The following is a 22,576-nucleotide window of genomic DNA, read 5'->3' on the forward strand; positions in this document are numbered from 1 at the left end:
TGAGCACAAATAAGCATCCACCTACTAGATTAGTAGCCCGGAGCTTTATGGTAACTTTATTTTTATTTTTATTTTTTTTTTAACTTTTTTTTTTAACTTTATTTTTTTAAACCGTTTTTTAAATTGAAGTAGAGTTGATTTACCATGTTGTGTTAGTTTCAGGTGTACAGCAAAGTGATTCAGTTATATATATATATATTTTTTTTTTTTTCAGATTCTTTTCCATTATAGGTTATTAGAAGATATATAACTCCCTGTGTTATACAGTAGGTCCCTGTAGGTTATCTATTTTATATACAGTAGCGTGTACATGTTAATCCCAAACTCCTAATTCATCCCTCCCCTGCCCCCCACCCCGCCCCCGCTCTGCCATCCCCTTTGGTAACCATAAGTTTGTTTTTCATGTCTGTGAGTCTATTTCGGTTTTGTAAATAAGTTCATTTTTTAATTTGTTTTTATTTTTATAAAACATTCCTATTAAGTTTTCTATTTAAAAAATTTTCCCCAATTTCTTGTGTAAAAAATTGCAAATGAAAAGTTGAAAGAATAATACAGTCCTTACCACATACCCTTCACCTAGATGACTCATTGTCAGTCTTTTGCCAGATTTGCTTTCTCTTCTCTCTCTTCTCTCTCTCTCACACACACACACACACACACATACACACACTTTTCTCTACTAAAGACTTCAGCACGTAGAGAGGGCGCCATTCTGTGGGATCAGGGAAGGCTCGAGGGAGGGTGTGGCACGGGAGGGAGTTGTGTCTTAAGGGTCGGGTGGAATTTAGACGAGTGTGGGTTGGAAAGGGGAGCCAGGTGGAAGGACGGGGTGCTCAAAGGTGCAGAGACTGGCCGCAGAAGAAGAGCTGGGAGTGGTGGAGCTCGGGAGAGAATTTCGAGTGGGCTGCAAGGAGGGGAGGAGAGATGCCAGGAGAAGGGGTGAGATGCCGCGGAGAGAATTGGAGGGTGGGCGAAAGAGGGTCAAGGTGGGAACTTTAGACCCACCCATTTAGGGGAGGTAGGGAGAGAGAAGGAAAGGGTGGTCGGGAAGGAGAGGACAGAAGGATGGGGAGAGGAGGAAGTGGCCGGTGAAATGGGTGTTGTAGGCAGTGGTTTCTCACAGCCTGAGCCTCCACAAACAGCAGCAGCAGCAACTTGGGAAATTGTTAGAAACGCAGATGCTAGGACCTCCGACCTCAGACCTACTGAATTGGAAACGCCAAGGGGGCAGAGTCTTAACATGTTGTAACAGGGCCTCCTGGTTGCATACCCCTGCTTATAAGGATGCCACTGAGAAGGCTGACCCAGAAGAAAGCAATCTCGGTAGAATAGTGAAGTCCTAAGTCAGATTCAAAAGAGTCGGTGACATGGCCTTTACTTACAGCGGGTGATTTATATATGCTCATGTTGAAAGCATGCATTGCAGCATCGTTTACAAGATGAAAAGACTAGAAACAGCCTCATGGTAAAGACATTGTTATTCCATAATCATGGTTCTTTTAAAAAAGAAAAAGAAAGAGCTGTCTTCAAAATACCTTGTCAAGTGGAGAAAGCAGGCTGCAGAACTGTGTGTTTACTGTGCTACCATTTGTGTAGAAAAGAAAAGGATATGAATTTGCATAGCTTGTTTCTAGAAGGATGCACAAGAAAGTGTGAAGGATACTCAAGAAGCTGTTGGTTGGGGAACAATGCTGGCGGGGGAGGGGGTGTGGTTTCCATGTTTGCCCTTTTGAACTTTGTGCTAGATTCAGATATTACGAACTCCAAACAAGTTTTAAGTATTAAACATGAACAGAAAAAGGTTTAAAATAATAACAAATGATCAGAAATTTGAGTGAGTGTCTCTTTCAGTCTCCGCGTAAATTCTTCCTCCCACTGAAAGCTCATTATTTATGAAACAGGCCAACCCATTGTTACACAATGTCCAAATTTTTCCTTGTCCTGAGGTGCTGTTTCACAAGACCTGTTCAGGTGACAGAGCTGAGTGGCAGAGACTGGCCATTGGCAGAGCAATGAAGGTTCTGCCCGAGAGAGTTCGCCCTTGCTCTCTCCCCACCAAAGGCTATGATTCTCCCCCTTGAAAGTGTCCCACAGAGATAGATTTTATGTTTTAAAAATCAATTCACCTTCATAAGATATCTCTCTATTCGAGTTCTGTGAATATAACTAATCTACTTTGGAATCATTTGGGGAGAACATCACAAAATGCCTTGAGAGAGAGTCCGGACAGGAAGCTCTTAGAGTAGTCTGGTAGGAAGGAGAGCTTGAACTGGGGGCCAGGGGGACGCTGAGGAAGCGAGCCTCGTGGCACAGTTGGGGAGGTAATTTGGATGGGGCTTTGTGGACTGTGCTGTGGGCCTGAGGAGGAGCTTGGAGTCAGAGAGTAGGGCTGGCTGGGTGACCGGGCATCTGAGAGGATGGAGATCATGGTGGGCACAGGAAGCTGCCATAGATTCGTAGCACTTTACAGTTTAAAAACGTGATCTCAGGGGCTTCCCTGGTGGCGCAGTGGTTGGGAGTCCGCCTGCCGATGCAGGGGACACGGGTCCGTGCCCCGATCCGGTAAGATCCCACACGCCGTGGAGCGGCTGGGCCCGTGAGCCATGGCCGCTGAGCCTGCGCGTCCAGAGCCTGTGCTCCGCAACGGGAGAGGCCACAACAGTGAGAGGCCCGCGTACTGCAAAAAAAAAAACAAAAAACAAAACAAAAAACGTGATCTCATTTTAAAGTGTCACAGTAGCAAGCTAGGGATTGTTATACCTATTTAAAAGATGAGGCAAATGAGGCCCAGAAAGCTGCAATTAGTCCAAGGCCATAGTGTCAGGATTTGCACCAGGGACATAATTTTGAGTCTCCTGTACCTTTTTTTTTCTTGCTGTGCTTTCTCTCATTTCGCCCTCCAGCTTCATAGAACGCTCTTTCCTCTTACAGAACTTCTCCTGTGAGTTGATCCCATTTAATCCCTGCTTCCAGGGCTCTTAGCTCCCACAGAGCCTCCTTCTGTAGCCTTACGTTCATCCTCTCCTGCTGTGCGAACACCTTGTCCATCCTGGAAGAACACCTGTGCGTGGCCCTGTTGCCCGTGTTCCTGCCCAGCCTCCTGCCTCTGCCAGACCCCCCAGCCGAGGTTCTCCCTCTCCATTTGGTGTCCTGGCTCCCTCGCCCCAGCAGTCTAGCTTCCTGTCCTTCCCTCCAGGAGTCTGGCCTCCAGAAGGGGCGCAGACCCTCTGCTTCTGATCCTGATGGTCTTTTCTTTGTGCTCACTCTGTCCTCTTGGTAACTTGGATGTTGGATACTGGGGCCACAGTTCTATCTGCCCTTGGCCTCAGTGATACACCCTTGACCTCATCAAGTGTTCCTGACCTATCACAGTGATGCAAGCATCTTGGTTGGCCTCTTCTCTCCCCAACGACCCCCTCTGAGCCTCCCACTAGGCTGGTCTCTTCCCTCTTTTGAGAGCCAGGATTCACTTGCTTCTCCATCTCTCTTTTTTCTATCTCAGGACACCTATAGGAAATCTTCCCTTGTTGAGCTCTCTCCTTTTTTTCAAGTTCTTACAGTACGTACAGCCTGAGATATTCAACTTAGTTCCTACTTCTATACACCCCACCAGTGTATTGAGAGATGTTATATCTCCCCTCTTCCTTGACGGCAGGGCCCTACCATAGATTTCTATATCTCCTGTAGCATCTGTATGTAGCATCTTCAGTAGCATATATACATGTATCAATACATACATGCATATGTACATACATACATTCATACTGATTATATAATTGGTGCTTGACTTGTGTTTGTTGATATACAGATAGATAACATTTTTTTGAGGATAAATGTGGTCAGAGCAGCTAACTCTGCTGCATTATCTTGACAACTTCAGCTACACAGAGCAGTCCTGACTCTTAGGATGTTTTGCTTATGAAAGCAAGAACACGGAAAAAGAGGGAAATGTGTATTTAGAAAAGTAATTTTCTCTTAATTCGTTGGACAGATATTTGTTGAGTATCTCCCATGGGCCTGGCACTGGGAGTAGAGTGAGCTTGAGGCAGACAAGGGCCCTCCTCTTATGTGTTTAGAGTCGCATGGAGCAGACAGATAATTAAGCACTAAACAGAGAAACAAGATAAATCCAAATAATGTTCAGTCCTATGAGGCAACCAGAAAAGAGAAGCACGGTAGGGCGTGTGCTACTCGTCACGGGCAGAGGTGGGAGAAGGAGGACAAAGACAGCTCTAGATGGCCAAGGTGGGGATTGCTGAAGAGTTGACATTGGACTGAAACCTGAACGAGAAGAAGGAGCGGGCAGTGATGATCCTGGGGGCAGCCTTGGAGGTAGAGGGCACAGCACATAGCAAAGACTGGCAACGGCGAACAAGCTGGGCATATTCTGGCAATGGAGAATATTGAGTACTAAAGGAATATGGAAAATGTGGTAGACTATGTGAGTAAGCCGAAAGTGCATCTGTGCACACCCACAGTATCTGTAGGAGAAAATGAAGGAATCTATTCTCAGGTTTTAAATCATTCCCTAAAGGAGCTATATCTATATAACGGAGGTGTCAGGAAATCTAGGAGTTTCTTAGATCCTCAACAAAATTGCAAACTCTCTGAGGGCAGGGAATCTCAGTATTCTTGTGTCCCACCTCGTAGCATGACACCAGGCACAGAGAGAAGATATTTGATGAATTAACGCATGGAGAAAATGAATAATTGCCCAAGACTGAGATTTCATATGTTAATATTATTTACTTTTAGTTTGTCTTTCTGTCTCAATTTAGCTTTGCATTTGTACCAAATGCAATCATATAAACGGGAAAAAATGCTGAAATGTGAGAAAACCATCTATAAGGTCTTTAATAATTCTAAGAACCAGAAAGAAGATAGAGTATGGAAACTGGCAAGAGCACACTTAACCTATTAATATATTGTTTGCATTTTACAGTGAAAATGCTGATTTCTTGCGATATGCCATGTCTGTAATTTGGAGGCTAATGTGTGTGCAGTTTCTTGTAAAAGAGCTCTTAAGAGTCTCAACCTTAGGAAATAAGTAGCTTTCTTAGGTTCTAATCAGAGGATCTTCTTGAAAATACAAATTGCAATTGTTTAAAGGGGAAAATAAACAACTTCCATCAAATCATGGGCCTTATGATTTTTAAAATCCCAAACTGCTTTGTAAATCAAGATTGACCTATGTGTTTTAATGGCAAGCTCTCAGAAAAACTCTTGGGAGTTAATAATCAAGTTAATGCAGCAATTCTAAAGCCCATTAATCTGTATTTGTTTTTTTTTTTTTTTTTTAACATCTTTATTGGGGTATAATTGCTTTACAGTGGTGTGTTAGTTTCTGCTTTGTAACAAAGTGAATCAGTTATACATATACATTTGTTCCCATATCTCTTCCCTCTTGTGTCTCCCTCCCTCCCACCCTCCCTATCCCACCCCTCTAGGTGGTCACAAAGCACCGAGCTGATCTCCCTGTGCTATGCGGCTGCTTCCCACTAGCTATCTACCTTACGTTTGGTAGTGTATATATGTCCATGCCTCTCTCTCGCTTTATTACAGCTCACCCTTCCACCTTTCCATATCCTCAAGTCCGTTCTCTAGTAGGTCTGTGTCTTTATTCCTGTCTTACCCCTAGGTTCTTCATGACATTTTTTTTTCTTAAATTCCATATATATGTGTTAGCAAGAGAAAGACAAATACTGTGTTTGTTTTAATAAATCTTACTACACACATAATGCACAACTGAGAGGTATTATAACCTGGGTAAAGTCACTTTTCTTGTGTAGGAACTACAAAATGGGAATTGCAATTCACGTGTCAAAAAATGATTTTATTAAAAATTATCAGTTTTCATGAGACTGCCTCTATTTCTGGAATACAAATGCTCTTTCTATCTGAATCAGTCTTTGAACCAATGACAAAATTAAAATTGTATCTATTATCTGCCTGGATACACCTGATTCAATTAAAATTTTTCTAAAAAATAAATTATGTGCTGTAAGAATTATAGGAAAATAACATTCATAACTCTTGGTTGGCAGACCAATTGTTCACGGCATTTCTTTACATAATTAGGGCTTCTACTAAAGTTAAAAAGAACTTTCTGTGCTTGACATTTGGATGAACATTGGTGAGGGAAAGCATACCTTTTCCCTAAGTTTCTGTAATACACATTTACAAACAGTGCTTTGTAGATAAACTTCCAAGAAATTTGTTGTCACATTTGCCTGCTGGGTATAGAGCTCAGACATGGTTGGGTTTGCAAGATGAAACAAATTAATGCTTATCAGTCCCAACCCGAGGTTTTAGTTAATGTCCTTCCATGCCTTCCCAACCCCCGCAATTGCAGTTAAAGTTCAACCATTCAGGTTTTAAGTGCAGCACAGCGAGACTGTGATCGATACCATCAGGCACATAGACTGTGCTTTGCTATTGGGTCAGACAGCCAGGCAAGAAGAAAGCAGTGCCAACCCTATTATAAAATCCCTGCTCGTTAGGGTAACTCTGGGAGCTTGGCAACACAGTGTAGCAGAGAAGGCAGATTCTCGTGTTGTTTACTTTTTATGGAATTAGGATGCCATGAAGCAAAGAAGGCCCACTGGATCTTCTTCTAAGGGCCTTTCTCCATTACGGGGACCTAAGTCTAAGTGTCTCCTAGTGGTAGAGTCCAGTGTGTAGACCTTGTCTACTGGATGGCTGATCGTTACAGCTCCTCCAAGGAGGATTTCGTGTATGTATTGTAGGATATTGCCAGTAAGCATCTGTTATTTCAGTGGATCTGTCCTGCTCAAGTGACCCTTATAAAAATACATGTTCCATCAGCTAAGCTTTCTTAATTGAGACTTGGAGCTGACAAGGCCACAATTAATATTGCTTCCTGCCTGTCTGAGTGTATGTTCACTGTGAGTGACGTATGGATGTATCAGTAAGCCCAACCATGATTCCTATTAGCTTAGGAAATACAGAACACTTTTCTCTTCTGGCTTCTGCAGGACTAGGCAGGCTTTATGAGGGTGAGGAAAAAAACTGGTCTGGTTGAGGACCCTGTGGATTACAATCACCAACACGTTGGAAGATTTCTACGTGAAATACGTAGCCCTAGGTAGGAACAACCACGTCATTTGATCCCAGAGTGATCATTTGATTTGCTGACATAAAGCTGTATTTATTTATAGCTTCTGGCCAAGATAACCCCATTGTCAATAATGACAATAAAAATAAAAGAAGTCAAGTGTTCCCAGAAAAGTATGCTTTTATTTTTTGACCTAATGATCGGGGTTTAATGAAGCTATTGTAATCTTTAGAGCACCATCGTGTTGTCTTTCTTTCCCATCTAGCCTCCAACTTCTGTGATTGCAGGGACCATAATTGGTGCATCTGTACTAGTAACTAGCACAGTCTCAGGGACGTGGTAGATACTTAAAAATATCTGTGGCATGAATGAATGTTCTCTGCAGTTGGGGCATCTGCAGGAGCAGTAGACAGCATTTTCTGTCGACTTTTACCCTGGAAGTTCGGCAGGAGAAACAGGCATAAGAAACATGGCGTATTCTTTCTGAGCTGAGTCTTCATCACTCAGCTCTCCTAAATCATTTGACATTTGCGTCTGTAGTTACTCTTTGTCTTTACCATTCCTAAATAATAAACAGATATTTATGGAATCCCTGGTCTTAGCCCAGTGTCTCTGTGGGTTTTGTATTTCACTTGTGTCCTCCAAGTTCAGTGCTCTGTTCTGTGTTCTCATGGCCTCTGTACTCATCTCTCTCAGGGGAGCCCTGACCACCCTGTGTTGGTCGTTGCTGGATTACTCATTGGCCTTCCCCTTGGACTGTCAGCTTCACGAGGCTGGGACCTACTTTCTTCTGTATCCCCAGTTTCTAATTGTTTGACCTACTGTGGACTTGTGTTGATATTTATGGAAGGAATGATTAAAGAAATGAATGAATAAGATGACCGTATTCGATGTTAGATCATCTTTAGGCACTCATTTTCAGATGCAGCTGGAGAAGTGAGGTCCTGTGGCATGGTGTCCATAGTTGTTGTGATTAGCATGTCGCTGAGACCTGTATCTGGCCTTGACTGCTATTGATGTGGTGCCTTGCTAATGTGTTTCTCGGCTCCAAGTAAGGGGCTCAAAAATTAAATGATTAAAATGATCTTTCTATAGATATAGCACTAAAAATGAGAGATCTGGTTGTATAAATTACCAAAGGTCTACAGGCATAGGACTTAAAATGAATTAGGTCAGAAATTTGAATGGCCTTTAAAATGCAGCTCATGGCAGTGGCTCTTTGCTTTCTGCAGGGTTCTTCTCTGGGGTGTTGCTGTGATACGAAAGGCTTCAGGTCAAGGGTTTGAAGGTGAATAAAAATTCCAAGGAGATGAAGTAAAACAAGAGTCAGATAATACATCCAATGAAATGGTTTTCAGGATAAATAACTGTACAGTTTTAAAACAGTGAGTTTAAAGTTTTCTGTTAAATAGAAGTAATACATATGGTATTAAATGGAAATACTATCAAGGATATAATATAGTATGCCTGTTTTTTCCCAGAGACTGCCTCTTACTATTCATGTAGTTACCACATAAGTCTGGGTGCCGTCCTCATATCCCTAGTCCGTGATAAATCAACTTTAAATGGTATATATTGACATCTACACACTATAGAAAAGGAGGATAAATTGAGTCGTTTGTACTTCTCCTTCTATTCCTGCCAATATTTCGTAATAAAATTATTATTTTTAGTTCTGTTGGGCAGTGCTATAACCTTTAATTATTTGCTTGAGTTTCCATTTTTTCGGATTCATTGTCATTTTTGTTGTCTTTCTTGCTATCTCATGATGTAAGATGAGGACGCTGGTGACTTTACTACCTGTCCTTCCTCCTGTTCCGTGTCTTACCTCTGCCAGCCCTGCTTTTACTTTTTCACTAACATGAAAGTATCTTAGTATTTATATTCTGTTCTTCAGGGAGGGTTTTAAAGATGATTTAAAGGGAAAATTGAAAACCAAAGACAAGAAGTGACTTGCCTGAGGTCTGCTTAATGTTAGAGTTGGGACTAAAGCCTGGGGCTTTTGACTCCCAATCTAGTGGGCTTTCTAGATAAACTCGTTGACCTCATTCATCAGATGTGTATTGAATGCTTATTCTCTGCCAGGCACTACATTAGGTACCAGTAATACAAAAATAATAAGAAATTCTCTCAAGTCTCATACTGTCATACAAACAGGAAAGACAGATGTGTAAACAAATAACTATGTTTCAGTGCAATAAGGTGCAAAGGAAGGTGTTGTGTAGCTTTCTTTTTTTTTTAATCTCACAGTCAGAGATTAGAGAAATTGATACATTGAGGAGACAGCATTTTACCCAGCTAACTTACGCATGTTTGAAAAATAAGTAAGACTTTGCTAATATAGTTAAAGAGAAGTAATTTAAATTGTCTGTTTCGAGACTAAGTATAAAAGAAAAATTTTTATAAATTTATAACTATAAATTATATAATAAATCATGTTATATGTGTTTAATAAGTTTTTATGTGAGAATATCCAGATATTCTTCAGTTGTCCTTATAGGTTTATTTAATATTTTGACTTTAAGTCTAAGCGTTATGCATTTTTTTAAAATAGATCTTTTTTATGGTGACTTGTGAACTTTTTCCTTTCTTTCTTCCTCCCTCAGATTTTCATCACTGTGAATTGCCTGAGTACAGATTTCTCCTCCCAAAAAGGAGTGAAAGGACTTCCTTTGATGATTCAGATTGATACATACAGTTATAATAATCGTAGCAATAAACCCATTCATAGAGCTTATTGCCAGATCAAGGTCTTCTGCGACAAAGTGAGTAAAGATGACAGTTTGTCATAAAGGTATTTTTGTTATTAGATATTGCTTTAATGACATTTCCCCTTTGTCACCTTCTCTTGTCTAGTGGTGTCAAAATAATCACTTACTAATCACAGTGGGAGTGGTAATCTTTCATTCTCAGTTCCTATTAGATATCTAGGGAGTCATCAATCAACTGTATTTTTTCTTTTCAGTCAATCATTCTACCACTAATTTAATGACTGATTGACATTGCACCGTGCTATGAGTCTGATTCAGTTAGATAACTGAAATAATAGATTGTTTTTAGTGGATATATAGATCCTGTCCCAGAACATATCGATGTAACCGCTATTAATATATGGGTTAATTGGGGTCTCAGCTAGAGCCTTTTGGAATGGAAATGGCACCTCTAAAATAAGTTCATTAGCAAACATGCTTCAGCAGAAGATGTCGTTTTTGAACCTTTTTGAAACCCCTCATAAAAGACAGAGCAATTAAAATGGCAAAGATTAAAATCCCGTGATTATGTGACAAGAGACCCTTACAAAATCCCAGATGTGAATGGGACCAAGCATCAACAATTTCAAGACCTGTGTGATGTCGGCATCGTGAGAGAAAGTAGTGGGCCCACTTGATGACCAAAGAACAGGGAACCTACCAAAGTGACCCATGGTACCAGAGAGAGAAGTGGGCCATCAGAGGACAGTATGTGAAACTAGGGTGGGAGGGGATGGATTATACAGACTTCAGTTTACTGGTGGGTGCAAGGGGACAGAACATGGAAGTGTTCTGGGCTCTATAAACTCCGGAAAGTTATAAATTGAAGCTCCCTGGTAGGATAAAATCCTGCTCTGAGAAGAGGCTGCTGGGAGTAGAATCCAAGTTGACTTGAACAAAAGCAAAAACAAAGGTTCAAAGGAAAGAGAAGTTCCAAATAAAAAGGAAGAGGGGAAAAGATACAGAGTAGGCAGATCTCAGGAAATACAGGACTATTTTCTTTTATCACTTTGTGAACACAACTGAAGGAGGAGCATGAGAGCCATGAAGCTAAAAGAATTGTCCTAGTTCTCTCATTTCACTTAGAAATGACCAGCAGAAAAGAAAAACAGTTGAATCCCATACAGTCTCATGAAAAAAATAATTAAGATCAGACTGACTTCCTGTGGACAGTGGATGCGTGCCAGAAAGACATGCCCACAAAACAGGTGAAACCTATAGCCTAATGTTCCAAAAATGGGCTTAAAATTAACATAATTTAAAAATTTTGAAATTAACAAAATCATGGAAATTATAAAGAGCAACATAAATCACAGTTTGAAAAACTTAGACATGAGGTGTTCGGAGAACAGAATGATTTGAAAAGAGATATGGTAGAATTCAGGAAAGAATTTAGAAGTAAAAGATTAAAATATTTCAGAAGAAAAGACTACACTACAAGCAACACAAGAGTGAATAAGAAAAGAGAATGCCTTAATAGAAATACAAGTTGGAAAACAGCAAATTCTTAAAAGTCAGAAGAAATGAAGAAACAATTAAGAGAAAATAATAGATATAGAAGAGAGGTAAAGACGATCCAAGAGACATATAATACGTATCTTTCAGGAAGAAAGCTAAAACAATGGAACAGAAGAAATGCTAAAAATGATAAATCAGGAAAAGTTAAAATAAAAAGTATACATTTTAAAATGGGCTACCATGCATCTGGGAAAGTTGACCAAGGATGACTTTAAAAATATTCTTTGAGGGCTTCCCTGGTGGCGCAGTGGTTGAGAATCTGCCTGCTAATGCAGGGGACACGGGTTCAAGCCCTGGTCTGGGAAGATCCCACATGCCACGGAGCAACTGGGCCCATGAGCCACAACTACTGAGCCTGCGCGTCTGGAGCCTGTACTCCACAACAAGAGAGGCCGCGATAGTGAGAGGCCCACACACCACGATGAAGAGTGGCCCCCGCTTGCCACAACTAGAGAAAGCCCTTGCACAGAAACGAAGACCCAACACAGCCAAAAATAAATTAATTTTTTTAAAAAAAGTAACAAATGTTCAAGTACAATTGGTGTCTTTAAAAAAAAATTCTTTGAGCATCTAAGAAAAATAAAATAGACAATGAGTCATTTATTTTTTTAAACTAATTTTTACTGGAGTCTATAGTTGATTCACAATGTTGTGTTAGTTCCAGGTGCACAGCAAAGTGAATCAGCCATACACATGCATATATCCACTCTTTCCCAGACTCTCCTCTCATATAGGCTACTACAGAGCACTGAGCAGAGTTCCCTGTGCTACACAGTAGGTCCCTATTAGCCATCTATTTTATAGTAGATAAGGAGTCATTTATAAGGAAACTTTTATCATCAAACTTTTCAACAGCAACACCCTGTCAGAAGACAATGATATTTAAAGTAATCAAATAAAGAAGATGTGAGCCAAGGATTTTATATCCAGCCAAGCTGACTTTCAATTATAAAGATGACAGGCAAAAGCAAAACAAAATAAAACAAAGAAATAAGACCACCAACGAACAAACAAGCAATCAAAAAATCCAGGGAATATCTCTTCTTGAGGAATCTATTAAAGAACAAGCTTTAGACACCAGTATGACTGTAAAGACATTGATAAAAGGACTGATGGTGAGCATTATGTGTATATTTACCTTGGATCTAATTCTAAAGGATGGGAAAGACAGTAATGGCAATGTGATATGTAGACATAGTACAATTATTTAAAAATTGGGTAGGGTGGGGAGACACTATGAAAAATAGAATAAGGTGGCAACTGCTTATAGGTGTTAACTGGACGTAAAAGGGTGAGTTCAGATAGGTCCCGGGGAGAGGAGAGGAAGGGGAAAAAGAGGTTAGTGGCTAATTCAGAATTGCCAGCACTCTTAAAGGTGCTACAGTCAGATGTAGATCAAAGATCTACCACGCCATTAAAATGTCCGAGTTGTAGTTTAGCAGAGATAGAGAGTAGGAAGAAGTGGGCCTCTGTGAACAGAGGCAGAGACGGTCATGAGAAAAGAGAAGGAAACACATTAACTAGAACTGCACTGAGTTTAGGGACATGGGGCATAGCAGTGCCTCTAAAATCTCGATAGCCTTTCAGGTCATGATGACTTCAGCTAGTGCTACTCGTCAGAGCAGCACAGCCCTCTCGGGGACAGTTAGGCAGCCCCCACGATACAGAGGAGACACAGTTAAGTCAGTAAGACACGGTTGTTGTGTAGAAGAGAAACCTGCCAGCGAGCACAAGTAACTCTCCAGAGTCACACGGCGAAAAAGTAGAGGAGCTGGATGCAAATCCACATCTGATTCCAAACTCATACTCCTTATATCTTTAATTCAGCATATTAAACATTAAGAAAGCGTTTTCAAAGGACATACAACGTGGAATTTTTAAACCACATGTGGGAGAACGTTTAAACAATTTGAATTCCTTATTTTATTCCAGAAGTTTCAAGGGAGATGGTAGAATCCCCCTCAGTGAATCTCCTTCTTGGAAGGGACGAGAAAGATTAGGATCAAGGAGAAAGGGAGGGAAGGATTGAATGGAGGCCCTGGGCAATCCATTTGCCTTTATGTCATAGTTGGAATTGAAAGTAAGAAAGAGAGGGCTTAAGGGATACTCATATAATTTTTTTTTCCAGTGTTGAGGTCATAAATACTAAAAATCAAAACAAAGCAAAAATGCAGAATACATAGAGTTGTATTGTTCACCTGTGCCCTAGAATGAGAGGAACTCTAAGAAACCAGTGACGTAAAGAGTTTCTAGTGGGTAGTTTTTAGTTTACGTTTCCCAATGTTGCGTGTTAGGAAACTCATAAGGAAGAAATCTCATGGGACAAGCAGGGTGTATTAACCTTAACTGCTATTAATTTTTCTGATAAGCTAGAAACAAAATTTTTTTGCTATAATTTGTCATCATATTTGTAGCTCTGATTTCAAAACCCAAGCAAAACTCACGCCTGGGAAATTAAAAAGAGAAAAAGTTTAATTCTTGCACTTTTCAAATGGGTGTGTAAATGCAAATGATTAATTTGAATTTTCCTCTAAAGCAAAAGAATTAAGAGCTATTCCATTTAAAACTGTAAATTTCCCAGTCACAGTCTAGAGTTTTAAACAGATGGTATTCTGCACTATTTATAGTTCCCCAGCTTGATTTCTAATTAATGCACCTGTGAGATTGCAGATGAAGATAAAGTCCTTCTCTACCTTTTTTTGATATTATGATACTTCTATTAAAATACATATGTTTATGGATTTAAAAATTCAGCATCTGCTATATGGCTGTACCTATATCAATACTTATGTCTATATCTTTATATCCGTATTTAATTACTTCCATTATCTTTTGAAAGACAAGAATTATATTGCTGAAGACAGTGACTATATATTGTTCAAAACTTGAGAATAAAGCCACATTCTCTTAAGAATTTTTTTCTCTTTATTAATTCTTGTTTGGAATGATCTTGGAGACAATGACTGTTGGAGATTATGAAAAGCTAAAGATATCCCTCTGAACTACCTTCTTAGCCAACTTAAATAGGTTAAGGCCACATTCTTTTTTTTTTTTTAAACATCTTTATTGCAGTATAATTGCTTTACAGTGGTGTGTTAGTTTCTGCTTTATAACAAAGTGAATCAGTTATACATATACATATGTTCCCATATCTCTTCCCTCTTGCATCTCCCTCCCTCCCACCCTCCCTATCCCACCCCTCTAGGTGGTCACAAAGCACCGAGCTGATCTCCCTGTGCTATGCGGCTGCTTCCCACCAGCAATTTATTTTATGTTTGGTAGTGTATGTACGTCCATGCCACTCTCTCACTTTGTCCCAGTTTACCCTTCCCCCTCTCCATATCCTCAAGTCCATTCTCTAGTAGGTCTGCATCTTTATTCCCGTCTTGCCCCTAGGTTCTTCTGACCTTTTTTTTTTAGATTCCATATATATGTGTTAGCATATGGTATTTGTTTTTCTCTTTCTAACTTACTTCACTCTGTATGACAGTCTCTAGGTCCATCCACCTCACTACAAATAACTCAGTTTCATTCCTTTTTATGGCTGAGTAATATTCCATTGCATATATGTGCCACGTCTTCTTTATCCATTCATCTGTTGATGGATACTTAGGTTGCTTCCATGTCCTGGCTATTGTAAATAGAGCTGCAATGAACATTTTGGTACATGACTCTTTTTGAATTATGGTTTTCTCAGGGTATATGCCCAGTAGTGGGATTGCTGGGTCGTATGGTAGTTCTATTTTTAGTTTTTTAAGGAACCTCCGTACTGTTCTCCATAGTGGCTGTATCAATTTACATTCCCAACAGTGCAAGAGCATTCCCTTTTCTCCACACCCTCTCCAGCATTTACTGTTTGTAGATTTTTTCATGATGGCCATTCTGCCCGGTGTGAGATGATATCTCATTGTAGTTTTGATTTGCATTCCTCTAGTGATTAATGATGTTGAGCATTCATTCAAGTGTTTGTTGGCAATCTGTATATCTTCTTTGGAGGAATGTCTATTTAGGTCTTCTGCCCATTTTTGGATTAGGTTGTTTGTTATTTTGCTATTGAGCTGCATGAGCTGCTTGTATGTTTTGGAGATTAATCCTTTGTCAGTTGCTTCATTTGCAAATATTTTCTCCCATTCTGAGGGTTGTTTTTTCATCTTGTTTATGGTTTCCTTTGCTGTGCAAAAGCTTTGAAGATTCATTAGGTCCCATTTGTTTATTTTTGTTTTTATTTCCATTTCTCTAGGAGGTGGGTCAAAAAGGATCTTGCTGTGATTTATGTCATAGAGTGTTCTGCCTATGTTTTCCTCTAAGAGTTTGATGGTGTCTGGCCTTACATTTAGGTCTTTAATCCATTTTGAGTTTATTTTTGTGTATGGTGTTAGGGAATGTTCTAATTTCATTCTTTTACATGTAGCTGTCCAGTTTTCCCAGCACCACTTATTGAAGAGGCTGTCTTTTCTCCACTGTATATTCCTGCCTCCTTTATCAAAAATAACGTGACCATGTGTGTGTGGGTTTATCTCTGGGCTTTCTATCCTGTTCCACTGATCTGTATTTCTGTTTTTGTGCCAGTACCATACTGTCTTGATTGCTGTAGCTTTGTAGTATAGTCTGAAGTCAGGGAGCCTGATTCCTCCAGCTCTGTTTTTCTTTCTCAAGAATGCTTTGGCTATTCGGGGTCTTTTGTGTTTCCATACAAATTGTGAAATTTTTGGTTCTACTTCTGTGGAAAATGCCAGTGGTAGTTTGATAGGGATTGCATTGAATCTGTAGATTGCTTTGGGTAGTAGAGTCATTTTCACAATGTTGATTCTTCCAATCCAAGAACATGGTAAGTCTCTCCATCTATTTGTATCATCTTTAATTTCTTTCATCAGTGTCTTATAATTTTCTGCATACAGGTCTTTTGTCTCCTTAGGTAGGTTTATTCTTAGATATTTTATTCTTTTTGTTGCAGTGGTAAATGGGAGTGTTTTCTTAATTTCACTTTCAGATTTTTCATCATTAGTGTATAGGAATGCCAGAGATTTCTGTGCATTAATTTTGTATCCTGCTACTTTACCAAATTCATTGATTAGCTCTTACAGTTTTCTGGTAGCCTCTTTAGGATTCTCTATATATAGTATCATGTCATCTGCAAACAGTGACAGCTTTACTTCTCTTTTCCAATTTGGATTCCTTTTATTTCTTCTTCTTCTCTGATTGCTGTGGCTAAAACTTCCAAAACTATGTTGAATAAGAGTGGTGAGAGTGGGCAACCTTGTCTTTTTCCTGATCATAGTGGAAATGCTTTCAGTTTTTCACCATTGAGGACGATGTTGGCTGTGGGTTTGTCATATATGGCCTTTATTATGTTGAGGAAAGTTCCCTCTATGCCTACTTTCTGAGGGTTTTTATCATAAATGGGTGTTGAATTTTGTCGAAAGCTTTCTCTGCATCTATTGAGATGATCATATGGTTTTTCTGCTTCAATTTGTAAATATGGTGTATCACGTTGATTGATTTGTGTATTTTGAAGAATCCTTGCATTCCTGGAATAAAGCCCACTTGATCATAGTGTATGATCCTTTTAATGTGTTATTGGATTCTGTTTGCTAGTATTTTGTTGAGGATTTTTGCATCTATCTTCATCAGTGATATTGGCCTGTAGTTTTCTTTTGTTGTGACATCTTTGTCTGGTTTTGGTATCAGAGTGATGGTGGCCTTGTAGAATGAGTTTGGGAGTGTTCCTCCCTCTGCTATATTTTGGAAGAGTTTGAGAAGGATAGGTGTTAGCTCTTCTCTAAATGTTTGATAGAATATGCCTGTGAAGCCATCTGGTCCTGGGCTTTTGTTTGTTGGAAGATTTTGAATCACAGTTTCAATTTCAGTGCTTGTGATTGGTCTGTTCATATTTTCTATTTCTTCCTGGTTCAGTCTCGGAAGGTTGTGCATTTCTAAGAATTCGTCCATTTCTTCCAGGTTATCCATTTTATTGAAGGCCACATTCTTAAAATAAACTTAAGAGAAACAATATAAGTGTCAAATAAAAAAATAAAGATAGCCATCCTCTCTCAAAAGGTGGCAAAAGTGATCACAATATAATCAGGAAATCCTCAGGCATAATTTTTTTTTCTAATTTAACACTCCATAGTGAACATATAAGTTGGGGAATTTATTTTCAAATGGTAAATTTGGTGTTTGCAGAAAATATACTATTCTGGAAGAACTAGACTTTTTTGTGCTTTAATGAGAGTGAAAAGATTATTTTCTAGAAGCTTTAAGTCACAAATAATCAAAGGAAGGAAAGGAATTCTTGGAAGGTCATGTTCAAGGATGCTTTCTCTATGTTAATTGAATGTATCAAAGCTGCCCTGGGTCATTGTGAAGTCAAAGCCTTATTTTAGATATGAGAACTGCGGCTCTCGAAGTTTGGATACTCTCAGAATTGTTTTGGTGTGCTGATATCTGAGACTTCTGGGCAGGAAATTTCTTACGTAGATGTGGTACTAGGACTAGGCTCTATGGAGAGCTACTCTGTGTTTTATGTTAATCCTTTGGATTTGGCATATCAAAGAATACCTGTAAAATAATAAGCAGGTGACTTTATTTCCTAGTAATTGACATTGAACATATAGAATTCCTGAAACAGATTAATTTCAGACCCTTTTCTCATAGCAGTTGTGCAAAATAAAACACCAATTTAAAAATAAAATTGCTTGACAAACCTTAGGGTATGTCTTTGGTGAGTTGTAATTTATATAGATGAATTTCCATATTTCTGCTTACATTAAATACTGTATTGTACAGACTTTCAAATACAGAGAAAAATGTCTTACTTGGACACAATAAAAATGAATAATAGGGGCCTTTTGCTTATATTTCACACCCATTTGAACAAAGTCATGTTTGTACATTTAACACTTTATTTTCTGAAAATATTATACGTTATCTAGACAAAGAACTCTACAAAACCTTAGTATATCTTGAAGAGACTTGCAAAGGAAATATTTCTATATTTTTTCTCCCTCTTTCTATGAATTTCTATGGTTTATAAACATCAGTGACAGTTCAAAACTTGAAGCACTGTGAAATAATTACTCCCTTTTGGTAGTAAGTTTTTTGGCATAAAAATGCGTATTTAAAATATCTGATTAAACTATTATAACTATCCAAATCTTACCTATGTAAAGCTCTTAGAACTCACCTGCCACAGAGGAAGTGCCCCATAAGGATTAGCTGTAATCACTCATTCTTCAAGAATCGGCTCTAAAGCCATGATGGATACCTTGATTGACCATACATCCCTGTTGTGTCATGGCCTTACTTTGGCCAGAATTGGGAATCAGCTTTTTTTAAAAAAGCCAGTTTGATAAGCAAACTCTATATTTCAGTGTTTTAATTCAAACCATTTGTGTGTCCTTTTCTGTGAATTGCCTATTTCTTGGCTCTTGTCTATTTCTTTATTGGTATGTTAGTTGTTTTTTTCATTTGAATCATTATTTATATATTAATGATTTAACACTTTATATGATATTTTATTGCAAGTATTTTCACCAATTTGTCCTTTGCCTCTTTTTAAAATATATTTATTTATTTTCATTTTTGGCTGCGTTGGGCCTTCAGTGCTGCGCGTGGGCTTTCTCTAGTTGCGGCAAGTGAGGGCTACTGTTCATTGCGGTGGCTTCTCTTGTTGCAGAGCAGAAGCTCTAGGCGCACGGGCTCTAGAGCGCAGGTTCAGTAGTTGTGGCTCATGGGCTTATTTGCTCTGCGGCATGTGGGATCTTCCCTGACCAGGGCTTGAACCTGTGTCCCCTACATTGGCAGGCGGATTCTTAACCACTACACCACCAGGGAAGTCCCCTCATCCTTTCCTTTTTAATCGATCTGTGTGTGTGTTTAACAGAAGGAGTAAGTTGTATACTCTCAAATCTGTCTCTTTTGTGTGTGATAACTTGGGGGCAGTCTCTAGGGGTAGAGGTTGCTGGCCAGTCCTTACTTTACTATTCCTTAAATCCACAAAGGGCAGGACCAGTAAATGCAGATCTGAAATCTAGGGGAGGAGTCTAGGCTGGGAGTGTGTATCTGGATGTCACCTGTCTAGAGCATCATGGAAATATGGGTGTAGATGAATTCTTCTGTCGTAAGAATGGAAAGAGAGAAAAGAAAAGGAAACTGTGTTGGAATGTCTGTATTTGGGGAGTGAGAAGAGGAAAACGAGTTAGCAAAGCTGACCAGAAAGAGAAGATATTCAAAGAATCATGGACGGCCAAGAAGGCAAGAGACATAAGGTGACGGTCAACTGGTTAAGCCAGATGGATTTGGCAAGAGAAGCCAATGAAAAAGTCAAAATACAAGGAACAGAGGAGCAAAAAGGAGGCAAATAGACCAGCCTCTTTTCTATTCGGTCAAATGAGCACCATCTCCAAGAGCATATGAACATATTAAGACAAAACCCCAAATCATACTTGTATGTACAAAATGATCTTAAATCCTCTGTAGTTTACTTATGCCCTCCCTCCTTTCCTCTACTGTAATGATTTTTTATAGTTCCATACCAACGAGCAAAGGAAACATTTTATAGGGAATTCGCACTCAACTTTAATGCCCCCCCTCCGTGCCCAGGAGTGATGTTAACGAGCTGATGCTTCATCCTACAACATTTTATTATAATCAGTAAAATTACTTAACCGGCTTCACTGCGATAGGGAACAGGGGGAACTCTGGGAAGAGTGGGATCCCTTGGAGGTCAACAATGTACTGTAAACTAAGGAGCAGTCTCAGCCTTCAGAGTGGAGGCCTGACCTCGCCGGAGGATGGAAACGGGGCTGCCTGGCTCACCTCCCCACGTGTTGTTTCTTATCCCTGTGGCTTGTGTGCAGACAGTTGCTCTGGTCACATGCCTAGCGTTGTCTGCATTTGTTTTTCCCTGTCAGGGAGCAGAAAGAAAAATCCGAGACGAAGAGAGGAAGCAGAACAGGAAGAAAGGGAAAGGCCAGGCCTCCCAAACCCAGTGCAACAACTGTGAGTGTGGCTGCGAAGGGGTAGGCTTTGTCTGGGCCAGGTCCACTGGGGAATGGGTGAAAAAAAGAAGTGGGTTGCGGGTAAAATATGGGCATGCAAGGGATGGCTTGCTTTTCCCTAGCAGTGGAGGAGGGGCGAACTGTCCCTGTTAAACGTAAATAGAATCACATGATCACAATGTTCGAACTAGGAGGGATTTTCTAATGTCAAGGAGACCAACATCCTCCTTCTCCAGACAAGGAATCTAGGGCACAGAGAGGGACAGGAGGGCAAGAGGGGACCGGAGCTCCCCCTCAGGATTGCTCACGCCAAGTCCACTCTCTTTCTGCTGGTTTGGTGGTGGGAGAGGGGAGGCTTTTGAAGTGTGTTCACATCTATGGTGTTTGGGAATCTTCATAGGAGACCATCATGAACTGTAGCTAAGATTAGATCTTACAGGTGAGAGTTTAGTCATTCACAGCCCTCTCACTTATGGGTTTTGTGATTGTGTCCAGCCTCTGATGGGAAGTTGGCGGCGATACCGTTACAGAAGAAGAGCGACATCACCTACTTCAAGACAATGCCTGATCTGCACTCCCAGCCCGTCCTCTTCATACCCGATGTTCACTTTGCAAACCTGCAGAGGACAGGACAGGTATGGCCTCCCTGCTAACATCTGCCTGCCATCCATTCACTGGGCTGGTAGAGCCTTAAGACAGCATCACTTCAGGCACTGTTGATCTTAAAAATAAAACCCATGAATTCAACAAAAAGTCAGCTCTTCCCTACAGAAAATGGAATTTTATAGAAAGGAATGTCTCGGGAGAGGAAACCAACTTACTAAGGGGAAGGTGAGAGTGAGCTGATAATCTCCAAGTGTTGACAAAGCAATGAAAGAGGAAGAAAGTAAGAAGGCTGATAACCTGTAAGAAAAGTTTTGTTTTGTTAGTTTTGTCATGTGGGATCCACCTGATGCGATGGAGCTCCATCTAATGGTGGGAAATTGAACTGCACCCATAACTTTAGAAAGTTGCCCAAGAGGAAAAATTCTTTGATTAAATAAAACTCTATCAAAAAAAAAAAAAAAAAAACTCTATCAACAATTTTTCCCTTAGTAAATTAACAGTTTCCATTGAATAGGTAAATAATTTCACACCAAGGGAAAACTGAGATTGTAGACAAGCCTTTTAAAAAAAGTTCCTGTCTTTTAAGTATATCTATAAGTGAAATTATAGAAATAATATTATAATATAAAGATCCAATAACTAACTCATTATGGTAGCTCAAGTTGATGAAATGTTATGCAGCCACTAAAATTATATTTATGAAAACTATGTAGCAACATAGGAACTCATTACGATAATGTTCAGAGGGGAAAAAAGTACAATAGCCATTTGTATCTATACTGTGATTCCAAATATATACCTGAATTTGAACAAGACAAATTGTAATACTTGATGAGTAGGGCTAGGAGATGGATGATTTTTTGTAATGTCTTTAGTATTATTTTTTTTATGTTATGAATTAAAATTGTGTGAGATAATTACTTCCCCAGCACTAGCCAGAATTGTCTTTCACCAAACCAGTTGGGTTTAGTGACTCTTGTATTGATTAGTTTTCCTTTAAACACAGAGTCCTCTGAGGAAAGGTCTGTTGAGAAATAGGTGCATAATGACACATTCCAGTTTTTCTTCCATTCTAAGTGTTCAGACACTCATTAGAATTGACCTTAGTCTAGGAGCAGAAATCATTATCAGCTTGACTTTCTCTTTCTGGAGAATATTTTGTGTATGAGACAAAACAGTTGTACAACCAGGGCTTTTTTTTAAAGTTGCTGTTTTTGACACAACATGGCAATAAAATACCCATAGTTTTTTCTTAGAGTGCATTCCACTAAAATGTAGCATTCCCATCTTGTCTTACTTGTTTGATAGGAAAAGGACACAAGGAGGAAGAATATTATGATTTATTAAGCTATGAGGGCCAGCACCTATTTTTATTATTTTTAATTCCCAAGAACATGATGGTGATTTGTGTATTTACAGTCTTCGTAAATACATGGGATTTTTTGAAGCTAGGTGTCCACACCTTCCAGGAGAGAGGGGGAAACTGAGTTAAATTGCTCTTATTATTTAGTGGTGTGATTCTGGCTTCAGCCCGGTGTCCAGACTGACAGCCTGACCTGTTCTCTTGGCAAGATTTCTCTGAAATACACAAAGCTGTAAATGAATCCTAAGAGGAAAAGTGACCAAAT

The 22,576-nt window shown here is 39.6% G+C and overlaps 1 protein-coding gene across 2 annotated transcripts in view; it reads left to right on the forward strand.

Moving 5' to 3' along the window:
• The window catches only part of GRHL2 (grainyhead like transcription factor 2), a 163,721-nt gene that overhangs the window by 111,486 nt on the left and 29,659 nt on the right, over positions 1-22,576 (forward strand). For both annotated transcript variants that reach the window (XM_032610589.1, XM_032610590.1), the window contains exons 9-11: positions 9,682-9,840; positions 20,256-20,343; positions 20,838-20,977. In XM_032610589.1, coding sequence (XP_032466480.1) covers positions 9,682-9,840; positions 20,256-20,343; positions 20,838-20,977 — 387 coding nt within the window. The remainder of the gene's footprint in view (positions 1-9,681; positions 9,841-20,255; positions 20,344-20,837; positions 20,978-22,576) is intronic.

The sequence above is a fragment of the Phocoena sinus genome, chromosome 17 (genome assembly GCF_008692025.1).
Source record: "Phocoena sinus isolate mPhoSin1 chromosome 17, mPhoSin1.pri, whole genome shotgun sequence".
Lineage (NCBI taxonomy): Eukaryota > Metazoa > Chordata > Mammalia > Artiodactyla > Phocoenidae > Phocoena > Phocoena sinus.